This window comes from Apteryx mantelli, chromosome 8 (genome assembly GCF_036417845.1).
Source record: "Apteryx mantelli isolate bAptMan1 chromosome 8, bAptMan1.hap1, whole genome shotgun sequence".
NCBI lineage: Eukaryota > Metazoa > Chordata > Aves > Apterygiformes > Apterygidae > Apteryx > Apteryx mantelli.
This window is the reverse complement of record NC_089985.1, coordinates 11,575,065-11,596,519: the sequence shown is the minus strand read 5'-3', so window position 1 is coordinate 11,596,519 and position 21,455 is coordinate 11,575,065. Positions and strand designations below refer to the sequence as shown.

Genomic DNA, 21,455 nt, shown 5'->3' with positions numbered 1-21,455 from the left:
AAGGGATTTAACAGAACAAAATGAAAACACAGGCCCCAAACAACGCAGGGCTGGGCTGCCGGCCCCCCCTCGCCCCTAGCGGGTGAAGACAACCCCTCGAACCAGAGCTGGTCGAGACGGGCCGCCAAAGGCTCCCCCCCCAAGGACCGAGACCTTTTTGGAGGTACAGAGCAGTCTGTGCCCGAGATCTCCCCCTGCATCGCCCCCTCTGACTGCCGATCGCCCGCCCGGCCTTAACCCGGCCAGCCAGGAGAAACCCTCCTACGGCCTCTTGCTTCCGTTCCAGACAGCTCCCCCAAAGCCTCGTACCATGAAACGGGCCGTTTGCGCCCCTTCGTGAGTACAACGGCTGAGAATAGCTCCCTGCACCCAAACAGAAATCCTTCTTCTGTTTTGAACTTTTCAGGCTTATTCGGGCACAAGCCCGGTTCGGCTGTAGCCAGGGCCTTCGCTGCCGGTGCTGGCGTAGCTGCTACCGCCTCTTCCCTTTCCCCTCCCAGCCTTTAAAGGCGCGTTAAAAGCAAACGCCTTGCTGGTGAGCACAAAACTGCGGGCACGTGCGCGTGTCCCCGCAGCGGCAGAAGCGCTCCGATTCACAGCGCTCTGAGCCAAGAGCCCCGAGGGATGACGACGCGGAGGTGGGGTGGCATCACTGCCAGGTCCAGGGAGCCTTCCACGAACGCCAGCACGGGCGCCAGCACCGGCCCTTCTCTTTCCTCCCTCCTCCACGAGCAGCAGCACCGGCACGGCCAGCACAGACACGGCACGGAGGGCAGCCGGGCCGCCGCATCCCCCGGAGCCAGACCACAGCCCGGCACCGCGCAGCCCGTCTCAGTGGCGGTGCTGGAAACGGCCACGAGCAGGGACAGGAGACAGTTCCCGAGGTCTGGAGTACTGACCAGCGCGAACCAACCAGCTCCCGACAGCCGAGCGACGCCAGAAAGCGCTCCCGAATTGTACAGCCACAGAGCTCCTGGGCTGCTGGGGGCCGCTGCAATCAGAAGTACGCGTTTGTGGCAGTTCCCAGCCTTTTCTGCTACTTTCCAGGTGGGACCAGCCAGTGGCTGCCCCTTTACCCCCCACAAGCCACAGGAGTTTTGAACACCCACTTACAGCAGGTTTGGGCCATGCTTCGAGGCTTCACCACCTTCAAGATCTGCTCTTTAAAAGAGTCAGAAATGACGTGCGCCTCCTGCCCCAACTCAGCCCTGCCACAGTTGGGTGCATGCACGCAGCCTCTTGAATAAACCAGCCAGCAGTGTCTGAGCTCAAAAATTAAGCTGGCATGACTCTAGAGGGAGGGGAAAAAAAGACACGCAGACTGGTGACAAAAGAGCCATCAGATCATTGGAAAACAAAGAGCTTGTAATAATGAAAAAAGGACAGATTTAGTAACCAATCACTTTTTCCTTTTAAAAACACAATCACAGTAACTTTGCTTTATACAACCACCTAGAAACTATGAAACAGTATCACATTGTGCATTTTTTTTTAACCTACTTATCAAGAAGGGTATTCCACACTTCAAAAATTATATCCATTTGGGAAGGAAAGAGGAGACAGCTAATAGCGCAGTCACAGATACATCATGAGTCCAAGCAAGCGGCAATTCTTTGTCCTCACCTTTTCCACTTAGCCAAAAAGAAGAGTGGAGAAGGGGATAGCAAAAGAGAAAAAAGGAGGAAAGAAAGAAAGCACCCACAGAGGACTAATCACATTCCATAATTACTTTTGACATCTACAGTTCAGGGCTTCATAGGATAATCATTTAGACCAACACAGCGGGGAGAGGGGGAGAGGAAGATGGCAGTGGGACAAGGGGGAAATTTCAGAAGAGGCAAATGCATTTCCACCCCAGGCCCCTTCCAAACACTGTTCATTTGATAGGAGGATCTACAGGATAGTAAGATGGTCACAAATGCTAACAGGCTCCCAAATTCACCGTCTGGAGCAAAGAGTTCACAACTTGGTTGCAAGAGCTTGAGGGGACTTCACGCCACAGTGTGTCTGGTGGGCGCCTCTCGCCTCCACCTCACCAGGACCGCGCAAGGCGCACCCAGGCCAGCGCAGCCTCCGATTCCCATGGGCAACAGGCCTGGGGCACCGCTACCCAAATTTTGCCAGTACCCAAGGCCCTTTCCTCTTCTCCCCTTCCCCCAAACCGGCACTTCTCTTGCAGCTCCAGTGATTTTCCCATGACATTGCAGCAGAGACTGAGGCCCCCAGGGTACGATGACACGCTAGTTTAAGCCCACAGTGGTGGCAGCTCATACCTTTGTCCCAAAGTGCAGTATTTGGGTCAGGTGGATGGCATCATGTAAGGGAGGCAAAGTTTCATTAAATAACCACTGAGACCAACTATGACTGGTGAGAGTTACTGTAATGACCTTCCCTAGGAGCCCCAGCCCCTTCCAAGGAGACTAAACAATCCAATAGCCTTCTGGAATAAAAATAAAAATTAAAAATGTCTAAGGCAGAAGATTTTCTTCCCCCTGTGAGTGCAAATCAGAACCGTGGAAAAGAGAAGGGAGGACACGGGGCTGGGATGCAGCACTTGAGCTCAGCTTCTCAAGCAAAACTGGTTTTGTGCTTCCAACACCGGAGCCAAGCCACCAACCTGCCCTCCAGGCAGGCACAGCAAGCCACCAAACCCCAGAGGCATTTCTAAACATGATGGCTAATGTCAGGGCCACAAACCACCCGCTCTGCAAAGGCCTGGGGCGCACACTAGTGCCAAAGCAAGAAGTACCCAGCAGCACCCTTACAGGATAAGGCCAAATTTACTCAGGTGTTCAAAACACAAAGTTGGAACACTTTGCCACCTCCACTGCTTCTCAGAAGATCTGCAGTAAAATCCCAGTGACTTATCTCCTGACCTGAACCAGGACTGCACTTTCCCTCCTCACCTCTTCCCTGCATGCGCGCACACAGCCACGGCGGCCGAGTCCCGGTGGCAAATGCTGCTGCCCGGCCATGCCACGAAGCCCGGTGCGTTCTTCTCCCCTTCAGCGGGGAGGTCCAGCCGGAGGAGGGCTCCTCCAAGGGACTTGCAGGAGGAGCTTCAAGCCTGGCAGGCAGGAGCGAAGGAAAGGGGTGGGAGACCCAGTTCTTTTTGGCCCTTGGGAAGCAGCAGCGATAGTCAGAATAAGCAGTCCAAGAGAAAACAACCAGGGAAGTACGAGCAGCTTCCATTTCCTAGAGAAAGCATCAAACTCGCTGCTCCACAAGATTTTTTTTTTCCCCCCATGGTTTTGTGCTGAAAGCCGCTGCCTGTCTTCTCCACACACCATCTGTGTCATTATCTTCAGAAAAACGGCAAGGGCAAAGACGCTGACAAAACAAGAACGGCCGGGAGAAGGGCAGGGGGAGGCGTAAGACAGGCAACACTTGACTTTTTGGGAACACACCTGGATTTGAGAGGTAGGAGCTTATTTGATACACACAGACTACAGCCATGAATGCCTCAAATACATTTCTAAGATGTAGTAGGAAATCAGCGGTTCAGGCTGACAGAAGGAGCCCAACATAGGTTGACCCAATTTCTACCCTTGCTTGCCAAATCCGGTTCTGTAAAGCCAAAACCTGCCCTATGACTAAGGTGTCATTCTCCCCTCCAGCCCTTGCGCTTCGTTGCTCCTTTCAGAAGAATTCATCCACAGACCAAGGCATCCCCTTCTGCAAGGCAGGGGGTAGACATGTTTTTTGATGACTATTTGCTGGTGATGCAGTCCCAAAGCCACAGAAAGCGGGGGGAGCTGGAGGCAACGTAGGGAACTCCAGCTAGCAGATAAACTCTGGATGCTGCAAATCATAATCTGCAACCCCCAAATCCTAACCTCCCGCCCCCTGAAAATCCTTGGGAGACCAGGAAGGATGGAAAGCACTGGGGAACAAGCATGGAGAAATGAGTTCATCTAAGGATGCTGGCCATCTTCAGCAGTCACTGGTCATATCGTGGCATCTCCTCCCTTTAGATGGGACCATCCATAAGGCCTTTGACCAGACAAGAGGGGCCTCCGCTCCCCTCAGAGCTGAGCACAAACCGCAACCCCCGACAAGCCTCAGTCCTACCAAGTCACAGCGAGTGGGAGAACTCAACGGCCGAGAGGACGTGCTGCTTTGCCAGCCAGATCACACAATTGTCTCAGCTTCTACTTTCAGAAGTAAAGACCGGTTTTCTAGCAATGTCCCAACATCTACAGCACTGGAAAAAGCAGCCCAGCTCCTTTTTGCTCTGCTCCCCCCTCCCCTTCCGGATTGTCACCCTGTTTTTCTCCCTCCAGCAGTGTTTTCAAATACCCATTTCAGTTCCATTTGCAAAGCCCACTCATGAAATTAAGCTGTCCTAGGACTACCATCTTCTCTCACTCTTGTTTTGCAGACCGCTCACAAGGAGCGAAGGGCCAATTTTCTATCGCCATCTGCTCTGCTTTATTATATCTCCTTTCATTGGCCAGATGTTATCACACACTCAGAGCCAACCTGTTTTTAGTGCTAACTCTTGGGAGGAATCTGCACTCCTTATTTCTCAGAAATCTCTGGTAGGTAGGGAATACACACATGCAGCGCCAGGGAAATGGGTTTCTTTTAAAGCCATGCTTCCAGGAATTCAGGCTACTTTCCTCAGAGAGAGCATCTTCACTGCCAAGAGGGACAATGTTTTATTTTAGGAGATAACATTTGCTAGCTGTAGCACATCTCCTCCCCTTTTTCTTATTTTTTTCTGGCAGCAAAGACAGAAAAAAGAGGGAAGGGAAAGAGCAGAGCAGGGAAGAGGAAAGGTCAAAGCAGCAGATGGACAGATGGAATTCTTGCTTTCCAGAAGGATTTGTTAAACTAGAGAATAAGAATTTAATTATTTGCAACTTGATCCTCCCTTTCAGGTTAGGGATCAAACCGTAAGATCCTGCACTACCACTCACCAACGTGAGAAGCAGGACACCTAAACTTGCCCAGCTCTCCCCAGCTGAGCTCAGGAAGGCAGAGAATTCCTAGTGGGTTTGTGTCACTAAAACTGCTCTCTGTACCAAGCTCCAAAGTAGTTTTTTCATTCCCTCTGACAGGAAGAATTACCAGTAAGCTCCGTTTCTTTTTATAATGCACCACTTGCTTAAGCAACAACAGTTGGGTTTTTTTGGATTGCTCCCCTTGGTGTGGCTACCCTCCTCTTAAAATACCCATAGGTACGTATGGCTTCACTATTCTCCAACAGGTCTTGTTTGCTGGAAATACCCTATCAGTTAGCTTCCGCGTCAGAGCGCGCTCCGTTCTCCGCACACCTATGAAAGGTTTGAACACTGCAACCGTTGCTGCAATGCCAGTGGAAAAAAACGAAATATTTTAAGGGGCTTTATATCCCAGACTCCGCTTCCATATGAACAGGAACCTCCGTTTAGCATGAACAATAGACCTCGGGGAGCTCAATCTGGGAAGCCAGACTCCCGGGCACCGAAAGGACGAAGAGCCGAACTCCCCGCCAGCCTCCATTGTTCAGACTGCCTCCCATCGGAGCGGCCCGAGGCCGAAACGGCAGCGAGCCGCACAGGAGGAGCGACGCGACACGACACGCACATCATCTACTCCACCGTAATGACACAATCAATCACAGTCAGCAGATCAATGACAGAGCAGAGGCATTTCCTGGCAGGTCCATCAGAGCTTCTTGGTAAGTTTAGAGCATGTCACAGAAGTGTAGGTAGTTACAATTTTGCAATGTTGCCCTTGTTCTGTCAAGGGGCACTGGTTCACTACCACTTAAGTTATTTTAATCCTTTTAAAACTAAATGAATAGAACTAAGTTTCCTTCTTCAGTTCCTCTGGGCAAGAGGCACAGCAGGCAAACTGAGAAAATGCAATGCACCAGTCATGTGAGAAACCATGCTATTAGCTAATGAAAAAAACAACTGAACAGCAGCCGAGCAGGGACTTCTACCATCCCTTTGTCGAAACTAGACACAAGTCCATGGACAGACATCAACACAGGGATCCTACTTTAAGAGTTTCAACTCTCACTTGCAGTCCTAACAGTAGCTACGTGTGGCTGGCGACAGCTGCCAAAGAGCTGGGACACAAGGAGAGGTGGTTAATAAGGAAGGAGAGCTGCAGTCCCGGGGACCATGCCCATACCAACATGACAAACTTCAGCAGTCTGGGCTGTGAAATTCAGCTCTGGGCTGGACACAGGTCCCAAGGGAAGTGAGGAGCTTCCCTCAGGCACCGACACCAGGCTGTGCAAGAGCAGGGCAGGCACGTCACACGATGCGAATGAGCCCTGGGACCCTGTGCGCACACAGCCTGCAGCGGTGCAGCACAGCCGCCCCAGGCATGTTTCTTCATCTAAGGGACAAGAGACCAGTATCAAGCTATCATCACTGTTCCTACATAACCTGCTCAGCAATACAGATGCCCTTTACCTGAGTCTGCTCAGTAGGATCACGCTTTCTAAAGTGGGGTGATAAGACTGGGCAAAGGGCATAAATGGCAACCAAGCCAAGGGAAAGCATGCTGGGACAACGCCTGACAGAAATCATTTTGCCAAAGTTGGGCAAAACAGATATCATGAGGGGACCTTCCTTTTATTTCAACTTCAATTTCCCTGTCAGGTGGGTACAACACAGTCCTTTCCTTGCTCCACAGCAGCTCCCCGAAGCACAACCACCCCTGACCCAAAGCCTGCTAAATTCCCCACCCTGCCCACAGGAAAGATCTTGTCCTCACCTCACCCCACTTCGCTTTTGCTGTACGGAGCTGCAGGAGAATGCCAGAAAAGCTCCCTGCTGGGCACGCGATGGATCGTGCCCTTGCTTTATCCAGTGGATATTAAGGCTTCGAAAAACAGCTTTTGATCTGGACAATGAAGTTCTCAATCCTAAGTTTGCCTAGCTGTTTGTGCTATTGGTAGGACCTAGCTCTCTTTTAAAAAGGTTTTAGGATCATTTGCACTACTATTACACAGCTGCATGGAAAGTTGGGGATGAACTGGCACATGAGATATGCCCAGGCGTCTGAAGCAGCAGCAGCAACTAAAAATTAGAAAGAGAAACTTTGGTTTAAAATAAAATTGAAAAGAAAGTAAGAGATAAAAGGTAAACGGGTGCAAGTTGTCTCACGAGAGGGGTATTTGCAGGGCATAACCCCATAACCCTAGAGATCTAGATCTACATTCCCGGCTTTGTTTTACCGTTACAACCTTCATTGCACAGGACTCAAAATCACTCTCATATGGTTGTTAAGTTTCATAAATAATGTGAAAACTATATGCAACAGATACATCATATTTCCAAAAAATTATAAGAAAAGTTACATCAAATTAAAAAGTAGCTTCATGAATGAAGATACTGCTCTAAGTGCACTTTCCCTGCAAGTGCAGCCAGTGCCTCAGCGCTGGATATGAAGGAAAAAAACAAAAAAACAAAAAAACAAAAAAATCAGATTTAAAAACCTAAGTCCGGTTTCAACCAGTCAAAACCGGGCCAAGCAGAAACCGAGTATGGTCTCGGCACTGTCCCATTAGGGAGTCCCTATGATGCTTCTTCATCCAGATAGGTTTGTATGTCCTTGTTGAGACTGTAAACAATCCTTCTTTCCTGAACTGTCCTCTTGATTGGCAAAATGAAGTAAAATATTTTATTTTTTAAAATAGAAAATCAAAATTAACCCAGAAGAAAAGAAACAAAACACAGTGAGCTTGTTGGAGTCCATAGGATCCGGTCTGGAAGAGCTCGGAAAACATGTTCAGTGTTTTCTCCTGTTTTCAGCTGGAACTGTACCAGAGATTGGGTTACTTGGGGAAGAGGGGAATAGAACGAGAAAATAAGGGATGCGGAATAAGAGACTGTGGCCGTTTCATGTGTTTGCTTCATCGTCTGTGTCCTCTATCAATACCTTAGTGTCACGAGCCTTGGACCTGTAAAAAAAGAAAACAAAGAGCACTCACTCGGAGAAGAAAACCCCATTACTACACGCAGATAACAAAACCGCATTGCACTTGCAAATCTTTCGTACACAGACAGGGAATAAGCAGGCTACTGGAATCGTTTCGCACTCCCCTGTTCTCACTGGGAATAGAAGAGCCGTACAGACATGCACCAGCCGTCCCTTCGCATCTCTCTCCCTGTCACCCTCCCGGCACCACGCAGGCTGCTTTCTGCGCACACACAATGCCCTCTGCCGGGCTGTGCCGACAAGGGACAGGGGAAACGTTCCGGTGCTGCCGGCTGCATCCATCCACTTGCTGGCGCAGGAGTCCATAAAACCCTCACAGCAGACACTGCAAATCAAAGCGAATGTCCCTGTTCAATCTGTCACTGTGCTATGCAAAGGTGCGGCAGCTTATTTAATAACGTGCTCAACACGTCTCGATTCATTGTATGTCTCGGGGATAAATGGAGCCTTAAATCTTTTTATTTAAATCAGCCTCCATGGTTGACCACAGCTCGGCTAGGGCTGATGGAGCAAAATAGCGTGGCATCATGCCTCGGAAACCACACCAGGTTCCTTATTCCAGTAGCAACATGAGGAACAGACAACACAGGTTTTGGCTTCTGTTTGGTATGGATCCTGGCTAGGTGGACTGCACCCTTTTGCAGAACTCAGGCTGTCCCACTCCTTTCTCTCCCCTCTACCATCCCACCTTTGGGGCATGGAAAGAAACTGGAGAGAGAGGACATGAGATGTCTTAGGGAATTCTACATGGCCTTTGTCCACATCCCCTCTGCAGAAAGTTATTTAGTTTCTAACAGCCACACAAAGAATTACACATTTACTCTGAGCCAACACGGATAAGACAAGCAGGGCCCAAGGCTGCGGCTCCGACCAGAGCACATCCTTTGTGTGACAGCTACTGCCTCCTTTTCCTCCCACTTGCTCCTCCCAGGCAGTGATGAAACAGGGAGATGTGCTGCAGTGATTGCACAACGCTCTTTACATGCTGTGCTTCTTTAACCCAGGGGAGCCCAAGTTTGCCTCTTCACCAAGGGGCAGGGCTCAGGAGCAGTGCTGCAGGAGAAAAAGTGGTGCTTGGACACTGGAGCACCCTGTGGCACTTAGAGCAATGAAGATATAGAAGTCAACAGGTTCAGGGGCTGGGATGCAATATGGGGAAAAGTTTAGGGTGCAAGAATTTGGGGTGGGGTGGGAGTGGAAAGAATATCTACATGGGTTTAGACTTGGGAGAGGAAAGGGTCTGAGATCTGAGTTATGAAATCTTAACCAAATGATATTTGAGATCTTGGGGCAGTCTGAAGTCTGGGAGTGGCTGGCTGAAGAGAACCTTTCTTCCAGGTGTGGATACATCACCTCTGGTAACTGCTACAAGCTGTTTTTGCAAGAAAGGTCCTCCCCTGGGGAACTCCCTTTCTCAATGGTTATGGAAGACCCAAAGGTGATGTAAAAGATGCATGAACCCTGCAGCAGAGGCATATTTACTTACTAATTGGACCTGTCCTTCCTTTGAAGGACTATTTCAGCTGAGGTCTTAGCATGGCTATCCAGTACTTCAAAGCCTTATATGGCCACCTTACATTAACAACAGGCAGCCTAACACGTGATTTGGTTTGCTGCACTAGAGGACAGGCAAAACATACTGTGAAGCAAGACGAGGTCTGCGCAAGGACACGCTTTGGCTGCGCTTCCACTGTTTGTTTTTCTGGCGGTTTCGGACACCATCTTCCTGGTCCATCATCTGCTCCAAGAGTGTCTGATCATCAGCGTTGAGCGGTGCCACAGAGATGTCCCGCACGGCACGGAACTCACCACAGTTGTTTAGGTGCTCGTTCTCCAGCCGGAAGAAGTTCCACACAAATCGTCTAGATAGGGGGAAAAAAAAAAAAAAGTGAAATTCATCAGTTCACTTCCACTTTTACAGGCATCGTCCATGTTTGGCAGAGCACTGGTACAGTCACCCAGATACCACTGACTTTCTCACTGATCACAGACTGCCTCTGGGGAACACACAGCCAGGATGGAAAGAAACAGCAAGTGACTAACAGCAGCACCTGCTACAACATCTTCCCATCAGAGGCAGACCAAATTCTCTGGAAAACAGCAGATGTGGCAGGCTTATTCATTGTCCTAACAGTGATCATCACCCTTGTCTGGATAGCACGGAGGTAGCCAAGCATTACAAGTGAAAGGAAAAGTATACGGCAACCTTCACCACATATATGAGTGAGGTTCAGCTTGAAGTCGTTATTCAACTCAAGATGCTGGGGGAGGCTCCAGCTAGAGTACAAATGCACAAAGTGCACTGAAACCTTACAGGACCAAAAGCAATGATGCAGAATCCAAATTAGTATTTAGAAAAGCAGCAGGGAGTTGAGAAAAATTGTAAATGCAGCATCAAGTGAAATTTCAACTGCTTCTACCAATAAGGTAATTTTAAGGAGAAATTTAGTAATAACAAAACTCAAGATTAGGTCTAGGTTTATAGAAAACAAGAAGCACAGCATAAAGGACCCAGCCCCACATTCCTGCGAGGCACTGTAGAGTCTTCATCAGTCAGCACACTGTTTGGATTAAATGTTTCTGTAAGACCTAGTCTTTCAAGGACCTGTAGCTTCTGTGTCCAAGAAACAAAGCACTTCCCACTGTGCTGATGTTATACAGGTAATAAAAATGTAAAATAGAAATGAACTGTTCAGCCAAGCAGCCTTACCGGAAAACCTCAAGTGGGGCAAAGACAGTGGAAATTATGTCCCCAGCATACGGAAAGATTTGCATGGAAGTGAGGGAGATCTGGATTGTCCAGGCAAAGCGCAGGATCACGTCCTCTACAATGGCACAATAGTAGTATGCCTGAAGAACAAGACAGACAAACAGCACAGGTCAACTTACAGGTTCTACATAGAAGACAGATTGGCTCAGGCCTTCAAGAGGCGGCAGGCTGGTACACTTAAACTTTTAAGTTAATTTCTGAACACTTGAAAGCTAGGAAGTTAAATCCCAGATTAGCTGCACAGTCAGGGTCTGCAGGCTCTGTGCAAGGAAGATGCAATAACAGTTCTTCCTTTCCCTATACTTTCCATTCCTGGAGAAAAGATTCTAATAAGCCCCAAATTCATTGCAAACCTTCAGCATTTCCCACACACTCACATACCTATGAACTTGGAAGAAACATGATAGTACGTTCTACTGTTTAGAACCAGTTTCATGGGTCATCTGCTGCCACCTTGGAAAGCACCACTGACACCACAGGCAGTTCAGCTAACAGAACCCACCAGTGGTCTATGCAAAAGCTTTGTACAGATGGGGTAAGATCTGTTATAAAAATCGATTTATGCTTGTGTAGCTTCTCATTGTAGACACAGCTATCCTGTTACAGAAGCAGCAGACAAATACAGAATTTGCTTCTCAATCAATAGAAACATGAACAGTAGGAAATAATCTCTTTGAAGTAAATGAACCCTACTGCTAAGAAAATCCTAACGCATAGCATTCAGGAAGCACTAGTGACCAACTGCAACATGCTCTCAACTCATTAAATGCTGTTAAAACATTTAAGACTTTCTCTAAAATAAAAGCAGGCTGCATACGCACTTTCTGTGGGTAGACAATCTCTTCTCGAAGAAAGGTATTTTCACCAGCATTTTTGTCAAAGAGACCCCAATCCATCTTCAGATCCCAAATAAGGGTATAGCAGGAGCTGATGAAATAGAAGATAATCCACAGGTAGAAGAACACTTGGGTATCACTGTGTTTCTTAGCTGGAAAAGAGAAAAACAGCATACTTCTGTTCAGCTTAAAGCAGGTTGCTTCTTAAAACGGCTAAAAATTGGCTGACTTGATTGGTGGAAGTCAATGCTCCTTTTATCCAAGTTCCTGGAAAATGGCTAGCTGATCTGAAAAACTGAAAGCCTTATCAGGAATCATCTTTAGATTGTAATTTAAATTCCATTTTTAAACTCTGTTCAATGTTCCGCACTTGGAATTGAAATTTGCTTCAACATCTTTCCTGTCTTGAAACTTGTGGTAGACCTGTCATTCTAACTCTGAACAGCAGGTGGAAGCTGGGGGCCATATTTCACAAAGGACACAGGCTGGTACAAAGGAAAAAAGCAATGAGGCAATGCTCAGTTTATAGGGTTTCTTAAAGGATATTTGAGTTTGTATCCACATAAACAACTGTAAATCAGTGCATTAAAGGCCTGAAAGAGGATGGACAACACAGAAACTTTCATTAGCCATTTCAGAGGTGGTGATGGTAAGGGAGAAAAAGCAAAAAGAAGGCTATACGTTAACATCTGTGTATATATACTGAAGAAGGCTCAGTAAGGAGTTTTAAACTCCCATTCAGAGCACTTTTTTTTTTAAAAGCAGGTCTACAGGATCAAGTCTGCTCATTAGTGGATATGTTTCTGTAACTACAAGTAGGTTCTCAGTTCCACCTAAAAAGGTTACACTACTCCCTTAATTTGGCTAAATTTCCTTACATCAGCCACCTGGGAAAAAACAATCAGCTCTGCTATTCTGTTTTGTTTTTTTTTAATTAGTAACTATATCTGGCTCACAAAGTTCATAAAAATAAAACATGTTATAATGCTTTGTGAGGCTGAGACATTTTGCATTTCACTGCTATCAGGTATCTTTCCTTCTCTTTGTGCAGCAATTGAAATTGCTCATTCACTGATTCTTTGTAACAAAGCCAATAAAAATGTTTCTCGTACAAAAGATGACACACTAACATAAGTGACAGAAGAGTTTTCCATATACGTGGCTTTAAAACAACAGAATCCTTCAAGCTGATCACAGAGGGAGTAACAGTGCAATTTGTTCTTTCCTTCCCTTTCAGTTTTTAACAATTACAGTATAAATGTAATGTGGCAATCTGATAAAATTAATGGAGGTGAAAATGAGAGGCATGGTGTGAGAGTAAATTCTTCCCATTATGCCTCTCAGGCTTCCTGGATATGATGTGCAGGATATAGGTCAAATACACACACTCATTCTCTTTTCAAAACACACCCCCTAAAGCAAACCTATTAAAATCATTTATGCAGCAAAACCTATCTGCAGTGAAGCTTCAAATTAACAGAGGAAAAGGACAAGAGATTTTCTTTAGCTTTCAGGTTCAACTAGCTTTCCTGCTTTTGTGCAAGGTTAGAAGTATTTGAGTAGTGTCCCTCATCTTCCTGCAATTAAGCTTTAGCAAGGGACAGGTCTAACCATCTAACCTCATCACTCAACACCGTCACTTCAGACGGCACCATGACGTCACCTTGAAGCACGCACAAAAGTCCTTCAGAACACAGGCTTCGAAGCCCAGGTATGTTAATGCTGCTGCTATAAACCACCTTACCTACCTTTTTCAAAGTGCAATTGCCCACAAAACAGGACACAGGTGAGGTTTTTGAAGCTTAGCAACCAGGGCTCTGCTGTAAGATTTCATTTTGTCCCAGCCATTTCTCCAAAGTCTCCCCTGCATTACTTCATGAGGGAGAAAAGGTTGATGCTGACGCTCAGTGACTTAGAGTCACTAAGCCCATGCTTTCCAACATTATTTTTAGCTCATTAGACCTCCATGTTTGCCAACTAGAGGATCCTAAAGGACAATTCAGAGAGATAATTAAGGAATTAAGTGCTTTAAAAGCATCTAAATGCTCCAGACTACCCTCTGAGGTCACGTTCTTCATATAGGTAGCTTAGGCTTTTAAGTTAGGTCATGTTGGATTTTATTTTTCTAAGGACAGTACTCAAGCAGATGGAGTCCTACTCCACCTCTTCAGGGAGCAGAAATGGGGATGGCAGTGCAGACAGTATCATCCAGTGCCATGCACTTGGCCACGTCCATGGCCTGAGCCAGGCGCTGCAGTGGTTCGACAGGGGGCTCCTTTGGAGTCCTTCACTCGAGGAAGGGGGCAGTCTGGCCCCACGGGTTCATCTCTCAAGCTATGTAAGGGGCAGCCAGTGAAACTGGAGCTGATAAAACTGCACCCTACACTGGCAATTACATAGCAAAGTGATTTTAAATGTTAATGCTGCTTAAAGCTACATTACCTTAAAGGTTATTGTGTGCAATTACTGAAAGGAGGAGTATGAGGAAGAGAAAGACCCAAGTATGGACTCTTGCTGCATTAGCAATCACCTCCAAAGGATGTGCTTGTTCCCAGTCTGTTATCCTGGCTTCTGCTCCCTCTCCCTCACCCTGTCTTCACAACAGTTTCTTCGTTGGCACCTAGGATCACGCTGCCTGCCCCTTGCTCCTGCTTCCTTTCTCACCCATGAGCTGTATAATGCCTTCGGCTCCTGAAAAACTCCATCACAAAACCAATTCACTCCCTGGTAAAATGCTCTAATCAGAACAAGACTATTGTCTTCAGCTTTGGCATTTGAGTCCCTTCTTTAATCACTTGCCCTCTTTTTCTTCCTGCCTGCAATTCTGCTCGATACCTTTCTTCCTTCTGCCTCATTGGTATTCAGCTGGTGTACAGAAATATGTTACTGCTCTAGGCAAGCAATTATATCTCAATCTCCACTGGCTGGTCCTAGTGGCCCTCTTCAGTGCTGCTCAGGAGGCTGGAAAATCAAGGCATTGATATTCTGCCCAGAGGTTCCATCTACTACTCATCTGCCAGTTTTTCCAGGAATAATACATTGCTGTGTATGTTTATGATGATGTCAGGGTCTGTTTAAACAGGAACTGTTTCACCCTGTGGTCCTTCTTTGTTTAACAATGTGCTAGAAACCACCAAAAACATGATCAGAGAGGGATGGACACAGGAATAGAGAAGTGCATTGGACACCTGGTAGAACTTAGCCTTCCACAGAGGAAAAAGAGCCAGTCTTTAATGTCCCATGGACCTCACTAATCCTTTTGCAACGTAATTACCAGTTCACCCAGTAAGAGGTACAGGAAGAACCTTTGGATTCAATGTTGGAAAGGGCACCACCATGCAACAACTTCTCAAGCTACACAGTTGTTCAAAACAGCAGGCACAAGAGTGAAAACACTGTCAGCACAAAATCTCTACATCTGAAGTTGCAGCTGCAGCTTCACTCCCCCACTACCAACGGGTAGATTTAAATGCATGTTCATATTAGCATGTCTGCAACTTGGAGGTGTTCAGTCATGTCAGAGGCTTTTCAAGTTCCTAGTGCTCCGCTGCAGTGTGTGCTGTCTCTGCTTGCTGCAAAGACTATGGACAGCAGCATACCACAGGGACTATGTTTGCAACCTTCACCACAGAGTTTCCATTAGCATCCTCAGTTTTCCCAGTAGATACTTTGCACAAATACACCTACAAATTGCCCCAGAAGGTCAACTAGATAAATAATGGAAGGCTTCAACCTTTGAACTGAAGCAGTGAATGGCCACAGACCAGAAAAACAGCCAAAGGTACTTCTAGCAGCTGAATTAACTGTCTGCAAAAACTGCTGATAGACAAATATCTTTGATTCCAAAAACAGCCACAGGGGACACAATATCTCACAGAGAATAATACCTTGCTGAAATTATAGGCCCTTCTAAAACACAGGCAAGAAAAAGGTCGCTTTCCATCAAAGATAGACAGCAAATGCTATACTGGATGCAGTTAATATTGACTTTACCTCCAAAGAATACTATCTGTTTACCCTGCTGAATTATTCCGGGGAATGTAAACACTATATAGTATTCAACACAGGAAAAATCAATGTTATGTATTATTGAAGATGTGGATAAGAGCACAATGGCCCTTGATAAGCACTCCTAGTGTGTCAGCCTCTGCAGCTGGCTGTAGTTTTTGCTGATGGGGAGAGCTGTGATAAAAGCTGTAAGAAGTCTGAGGTTATCAGAAAACACAGCAAGGTAAGCCCTGCTACATGATACAAGACTGACTGAGCTGGAGCGGTTCTGCCTCCAGCAGGAATTAAAACCCTCTTCGTCAAGGGATACCAAATTCGGTCTCTTTTGATGATGAGCCTTTCGATCACAGTTTTAAGCAGAACCAAAACAAAAAGATAGGTACTTACAGCAGACTAGCTAAGAGATAGTGGAAAACAGAGTACACTTTCTGCTGCCCAGTTAGCCTGTGAATGATGTCTTCCCATTAACTCTATCCCATAATGCAACGGAAGGAGCGTGACAGCCAGAAGTGACATATCTACATAAGAACTGCCATCAGAATGGCATTCTCAAAGCACTTTTGTCTAACGCTATGGCTTGAAATGCAGTATTACAGATCCCTCAGTAATTAGATGCATTAATGAAGAAACAGCAGTAGTGTTTCCTTTCCTGTCCAACTAGCAGGCATCCCCATTTTATACTGATCATTGGTAAAGACATGACATGACAGTGGACTTAATGCAGTTAAAAAGCCAAATAACGTAGAGGAGCACACGAAGGACTTGCCACTGTTCACTGACAGGCTTTGTCAAATAGCAGCCGCTTCCATACGAACAACATTCCTGTTGGATTCTGCAAACCTCTGCTATAGCCTCAAGGCACAATTTAAAGCAAAGTAGCAAGATATAGCAGAGCGAGGAACTGTCAGGAGACAATCTCTCATTTCCTCTTCTGTTTAGATTCTACACTTGTAAAACGGGCAGATCCCCGAATTCTGTTTTGACTGAAAAATACTGTACAGGCTTGCATTGCTTTGTAGGACAAGATAACTACATTTAATTTCAAGACGTCACAGCAGTCTTGTAGCTTATGTCTCACAATCAGGAGAAATGTAATTTAATTGCAAACCGGAGGACTTATATCAGTAATGACAGATTTGATCTGATTCTTCTTCTGGTGCCTTGCCTAGCGTTTTTAAGAAGTGTTATCTGGGTTATCTATAACTGCTACCATGAGAAGGATGGGCTTTCTTATCTGCCCACTTGCCAGCAGTCTCACTAGTAAGGATGTTTGGATTCACAACCAGAAATAGTGTGGTAATCGAGGCCTTCACTGGGCAATTAGACATTGTGATACAATATCATCTGGTACTTCTAAGTGCTTTGAGATCCCCCAATAGATTCCCACAAAATAGAAAAGCAACAGAAATATCCAAATAAAATAAACATACATTGGATTACTGCATCTCCTAGACGTGCTGCGGCACCAGAGAACTCCAAGTCTGCATGCCTTTGAAAGGAAAACTGCTTATTTGTGATGCAGTTGGTTGCTTTTCTTAAAATTCTCCATTAAAAAAAAAAAAGAGAGAGAGAGACAAAAAACAGACTTCTCCCTCTTAAGTGCCCGTGAAATGAGATATCAGTAGGCCATCCTTTCTACTTACACCTTAATCATTAGTGTTCTCGCTTCTCCAGTCACCATTAACTCCAGACTGTATTAAGGGATATAAACAGCACTGTTGGTCCACTTTTGAGATTCCAGCTATTCAAATTCGTTTCTCCTATAGCAGCAAGCTTCAGAAGCAAAAGCACGAATCACTCGGCTGGCAGGGTGCCGAGGTCACCTCTCCCACGCCGCGAGGCTGCCGGCACTGGGAAGTATCCCGCTTGACATTTGCAGGCCTACAAAACAGGGGGAAAGCTCCCTGCGGGATTGCACGCCTCATCTGTGCTGACATTCAGGGTGCAGTGGCCGTTCCCAAAAATCCCTCTGCCTGGGAAGGCCTCCCACGTCCCCCGCGGAGTGCGCGCCAGCCCTCTCCCCTTCCTGCTCGTTCGTCGCCGGCAGCTGGCGAGCAGGCTCCCGCCGGGCGCCAGCGAAGCCCTGCCAGGGTGCTGCGCACCCTTCCCGGCTCATCCCCAAAGCAACAGCTTCGGGAGCGGCATCACGGCCATCGGACGAGCTAGCGAGGCAGGCTCGCTTCCGGCGCCAGCGTCGGAGCCGGCGCGCGGGCGGAGGCCAGCAGGGAGATGTTTGCCCGTGGCAATGCCTCAACTTCTTCACTAATGACGCCGCCGCTGCGCTGGCGGAAGGGATCAGAAGGACTGGCTAACGAACAGCACTCATTACTGACGGCCTCCTGGGCACGGGGTGACAGCGTTTCGGGGAAAATTCATCCCAGCTCACAGGAATGTGACAGACATTGCACATTTTGTCTCCAAATTACCGTCCTGATGGAGTTGCGAGTATGCTAGGCTACTGCAAGCCACATGAAAACAGCAAGTATTAAGAAAAAAAGACAGTTAATCCCATCCCAAAGTTTGTTTTTTTTACTTCAAGAGGTGAGCCGAAGCTCTCTAAAAGGCCCTTGTAACACCTAAATCAAACGATCTGTCTCGCTGCAGTGCTGACAGCTCTTCCAGTGCTGAGAGAGGGAGATGGGAGACCCTGTACCAATACACAAGGAGTAAACTAGGGAACAGGATCTCTCAAATGCTACTAATATCACTCTTTTATGAAAAAAAAATAATAATAATAAAGGGGGTTTTTGTTGTTTTTTTTTTTTAAAAAAAGAACCGTACTTGAACTCCAGATGTCCATTTATTTTGCCTTGCCAATTCTCCCTGCTCACTAGATATGAAACTACTTTTCTCATTTAAGGTGTTATTAGCTACTGCATCAATGTCTGATTTCGCTAAAAATCATTTTATACAGCTCTCCCAGTTCTCACATCACCTTGTTCTTGTCTCCCGCTGTAACTGCTTAGGATCACAGCAAATTATTGTTCCACCTACCAGCAAATTCACTCTACAGGGGTTGCATCCAGCCATTCCCAGCATGTTAGCAACAAGGGATAAATGACATAACCCACCCAAGTCAGCCCGGTATACTCAACAGTACTTTATCTGGCAGAGAAGAGCGCAGCTAGGAGGCAGTCAGATGTTCTCCTGCAGATCTCAATACAATAGCTGGATGTCACCATCCTCTCCCCCTTCCTGCCACCCGTTATCATCCTCCACCTGGAAGCCACCATCCCTCTCCAGCGGAGCTGCTCTGTGACGGTCCGTGGGAGAACCCGCGGAGCCAGTTTCGGCAGCGAGGGGAAGCACACCGACAGAAGCGGCACTCTTTAGAGACACACTATTTAGTTAACTGCTGTATTTTTAATTACTGCCAATTTCCTGCACTGTTTAATGAGAAAGTGTGTGGCAGCACTACCGCCTTAGACAGACCTAGGGCTCTCCACTGGGTTTCCAAGCCGGTGACAGCCAGTATTCAGCGCATCAGGAAAGGGCACGGGAGTGGTACGGAAGGAGAGACACTTGCTCATATCTCCAAGCCATGTAGATTAACTCTGGTAGAACTCAGAAGTTAAACAGCTGGACACCACCCAGACCACAATGATTTCATTGAATAAGGTGCATAAATGAAAATGAAAATTTAGCATAAACCACTACGTCTTTCATCCTTTCCTTCAGTTAAAGGATAAAAGCCCATATAGACAATTTTAACCTAGTACTTGTGCTTAAGCTAAGTAACATGTTCCTGAAAAAATCAAGGGAGACACAGAAGTGCTCATATTGAAGCAGCAGATCACATGAAACACAAAAACAGCAGAAGACTACCAATGACTCAAGAAGCTTAGTTATTCAAGCACAGAAACCAGATCTATATTCTATGTGAGCCAGACATATTTCAGATGACACCATGGGAGCAAAAAGGCATGAAGGTAAGACAGAAATAACAGCAGAAAAATAAGCAAAAGGCATCTCATTTTGCAGAGAACAAAGTTACAGCACGAATCACGCACAACACTTAAGAAACGACCAGCACTCTCAAAGAAGTACAGCAAACTTTTTTCCCGACTGCATACCTCTAGTTGCACTGTTTCTCAATGTGTTACAATAAGAGCTGAATACCTAAGGTTAAATATAACCATTGAATCGTACAAAGACTGAAACGTATCCAAGGGATGAACCAAACCCAGGTTGGCTCTTCTAGCCCTGCCGGCATATCCCGTTAATGTCAATGCACTTTATACAAGAGGGAATTCCTGTGGAATGGTGCTCTAAACAGGACTGCAGCACAAACAGCTATACAGCAACACTGTCGATGCATTTGCCAAGAAAACTGCATCTGCTTCTGGTAGACTAAAAACACCCCAATAAAATAATCAGGTGTCAAATTCTGCTCTTCTGGTAAATTTTCTACTGCGGACTAGGACTTAATCATTTGTTTCCTCAGTACCACTTAAGTTGTCCGTAAATAAGCCAATGCGACATGCAGGTGGCAGCCCTAGGCAAGAGTACTCAGCACCCTCGGGGAAGCTAATGACAGCGCTAAACTACTCAGCGCAAAGCAAGAGTAGGAAAGACCTGGGGGCACACGCTTGCGCTAAGACGTGCTGCGAGCAGGCAGGGGCCCGCGGCGCGCCCTCCCGTTGCTAGGTAGCTCCGAGTCATAGATATGCCTCATTTGCCTCTGTAAACATATCCTGTAGGACTACATTTACAGAACACAGCCTTTGCTTCCCGTTCCTTTGGGCGATATAAAAATGCTTAAAATTCTTCCTCTGGGATCTTAGCAACAGTCGCCCTTTGGATACTGCTGTCTTCCCCCAAATGCGGTTGTGTTTCTGTGCTAGTGGTGTAGCATACAGCTTGAGTTAGCGCTTGTCCATGCAACCGTGGTCTGCTGGACTCTTATTTTATGCGGTGGCTACTACCACTTAAGCTTCGCTAAGTCAAGAGACGATGGCTTGGAGTTAACTCTAAAACAAATGCAGTTCCAGGACACCGAGAGCGCCTGTTCGGAGGAGAAAACCTAACAGACTTTGATATTTTAAGGGTCTAACGTCAAAACTGCAATAAGCACAGAGAAAACTGCATTTTTGCATCTAAATCAAAAGGAAGACAAGTAGGGCAATGGCCTCCCTAAGAGAAGCAGCAACCAGAATTATGCACTGCCCAAGCAATAGGAATTATTAAACAGTGATACACTGGGGAAATGGAGATACTAGTCAAGAGCCTGCAGTATAATGTAGTACCTAGGGGAATCCTTAACTACAGCACATTTCGAAGAGGGTAGTACTGTATATGAATCGAAACAGCATATTTGCATTATACATAATAAGGTGACATTTGTACATTTATTTAGTGCAAGTTGTTTTCCAAGAAGTACATGAAAATATAGCACAAGCATGCTGTAAGTGCACTCTGTACAAATTAACAGCTTTCAACACCGACAAACCCTCCCAATCACAGTCCATCTTCACACAGTTGGCAGACACAGGCTCAAACCTAAAAAGCCACTACAAACTATTCAACGTACTAAATCAGTGGGGAAAGACAACCCTCTTCCGAGGGCTGCGATGTCCCCCAGAACTCACGAGTTGAGAGCAGGCCCTGGTGAACATTACCTGACCTCCCAAGAAAAGGCCACAAATTACCCTTTTGTCCTGGCAGCTGAAAGCTGTCATTCCAGAGTTGTAACTCACAGACTTGCATGCAGAGGAATGAAAGACTGATTAAATAAAATGCTAGTTACCAGTTTGTTACTTACTGCAATTTGGAACAGGTCTAAGTAGCAAGGATCTCCACCAGTTTAACACTCATTTTCGGCAGGGCTTTCATTCTTAGTGGCAAACAACTAGTCCCCAGCAGAAGTTTTGGACATATCCCAGGTCAGTGTTTGTCTC

General features: G+C 46.4%; 1 protein-coding gene across 1 annotated transcript in view; it reads right to left on the bottom strand.

Annotated features, from left to right (window-relative positions):
- Positions 1-1,344: 1,344 nt before the first annotated feature.
- The window catches only part of XPR1 (xenotropic and polytropic retrovirus receptor 1), a 120,627-nt gene continuing 100,516 nt past the window's right edge, over positions 1,345-21,455 (bottom strand). The window contains exons 12-15 of the mRNA XM_067300611.1: positions 11,536-11,702; positions 10,655-10,794; positions 9,585-9,806; positions 1,345-7,906 (exon numbers count right to left, since the gene is read on the bottom strand). Of these exons, the coding sequence (XP_067156712.1) occupies positions 7,846-7,906; positions 9,585-9,806; positions 10,655-10,794; positions 11,536-11,702 (590 nt within the window). The 3' untranslated portion in view covers positions 1,345-7,845. The remainder of the gene's footprint in view (positions 7,907-9,584; positions 9,807-10,654; positions 10,795-11,535; positions 11,703-21,455) is intronic.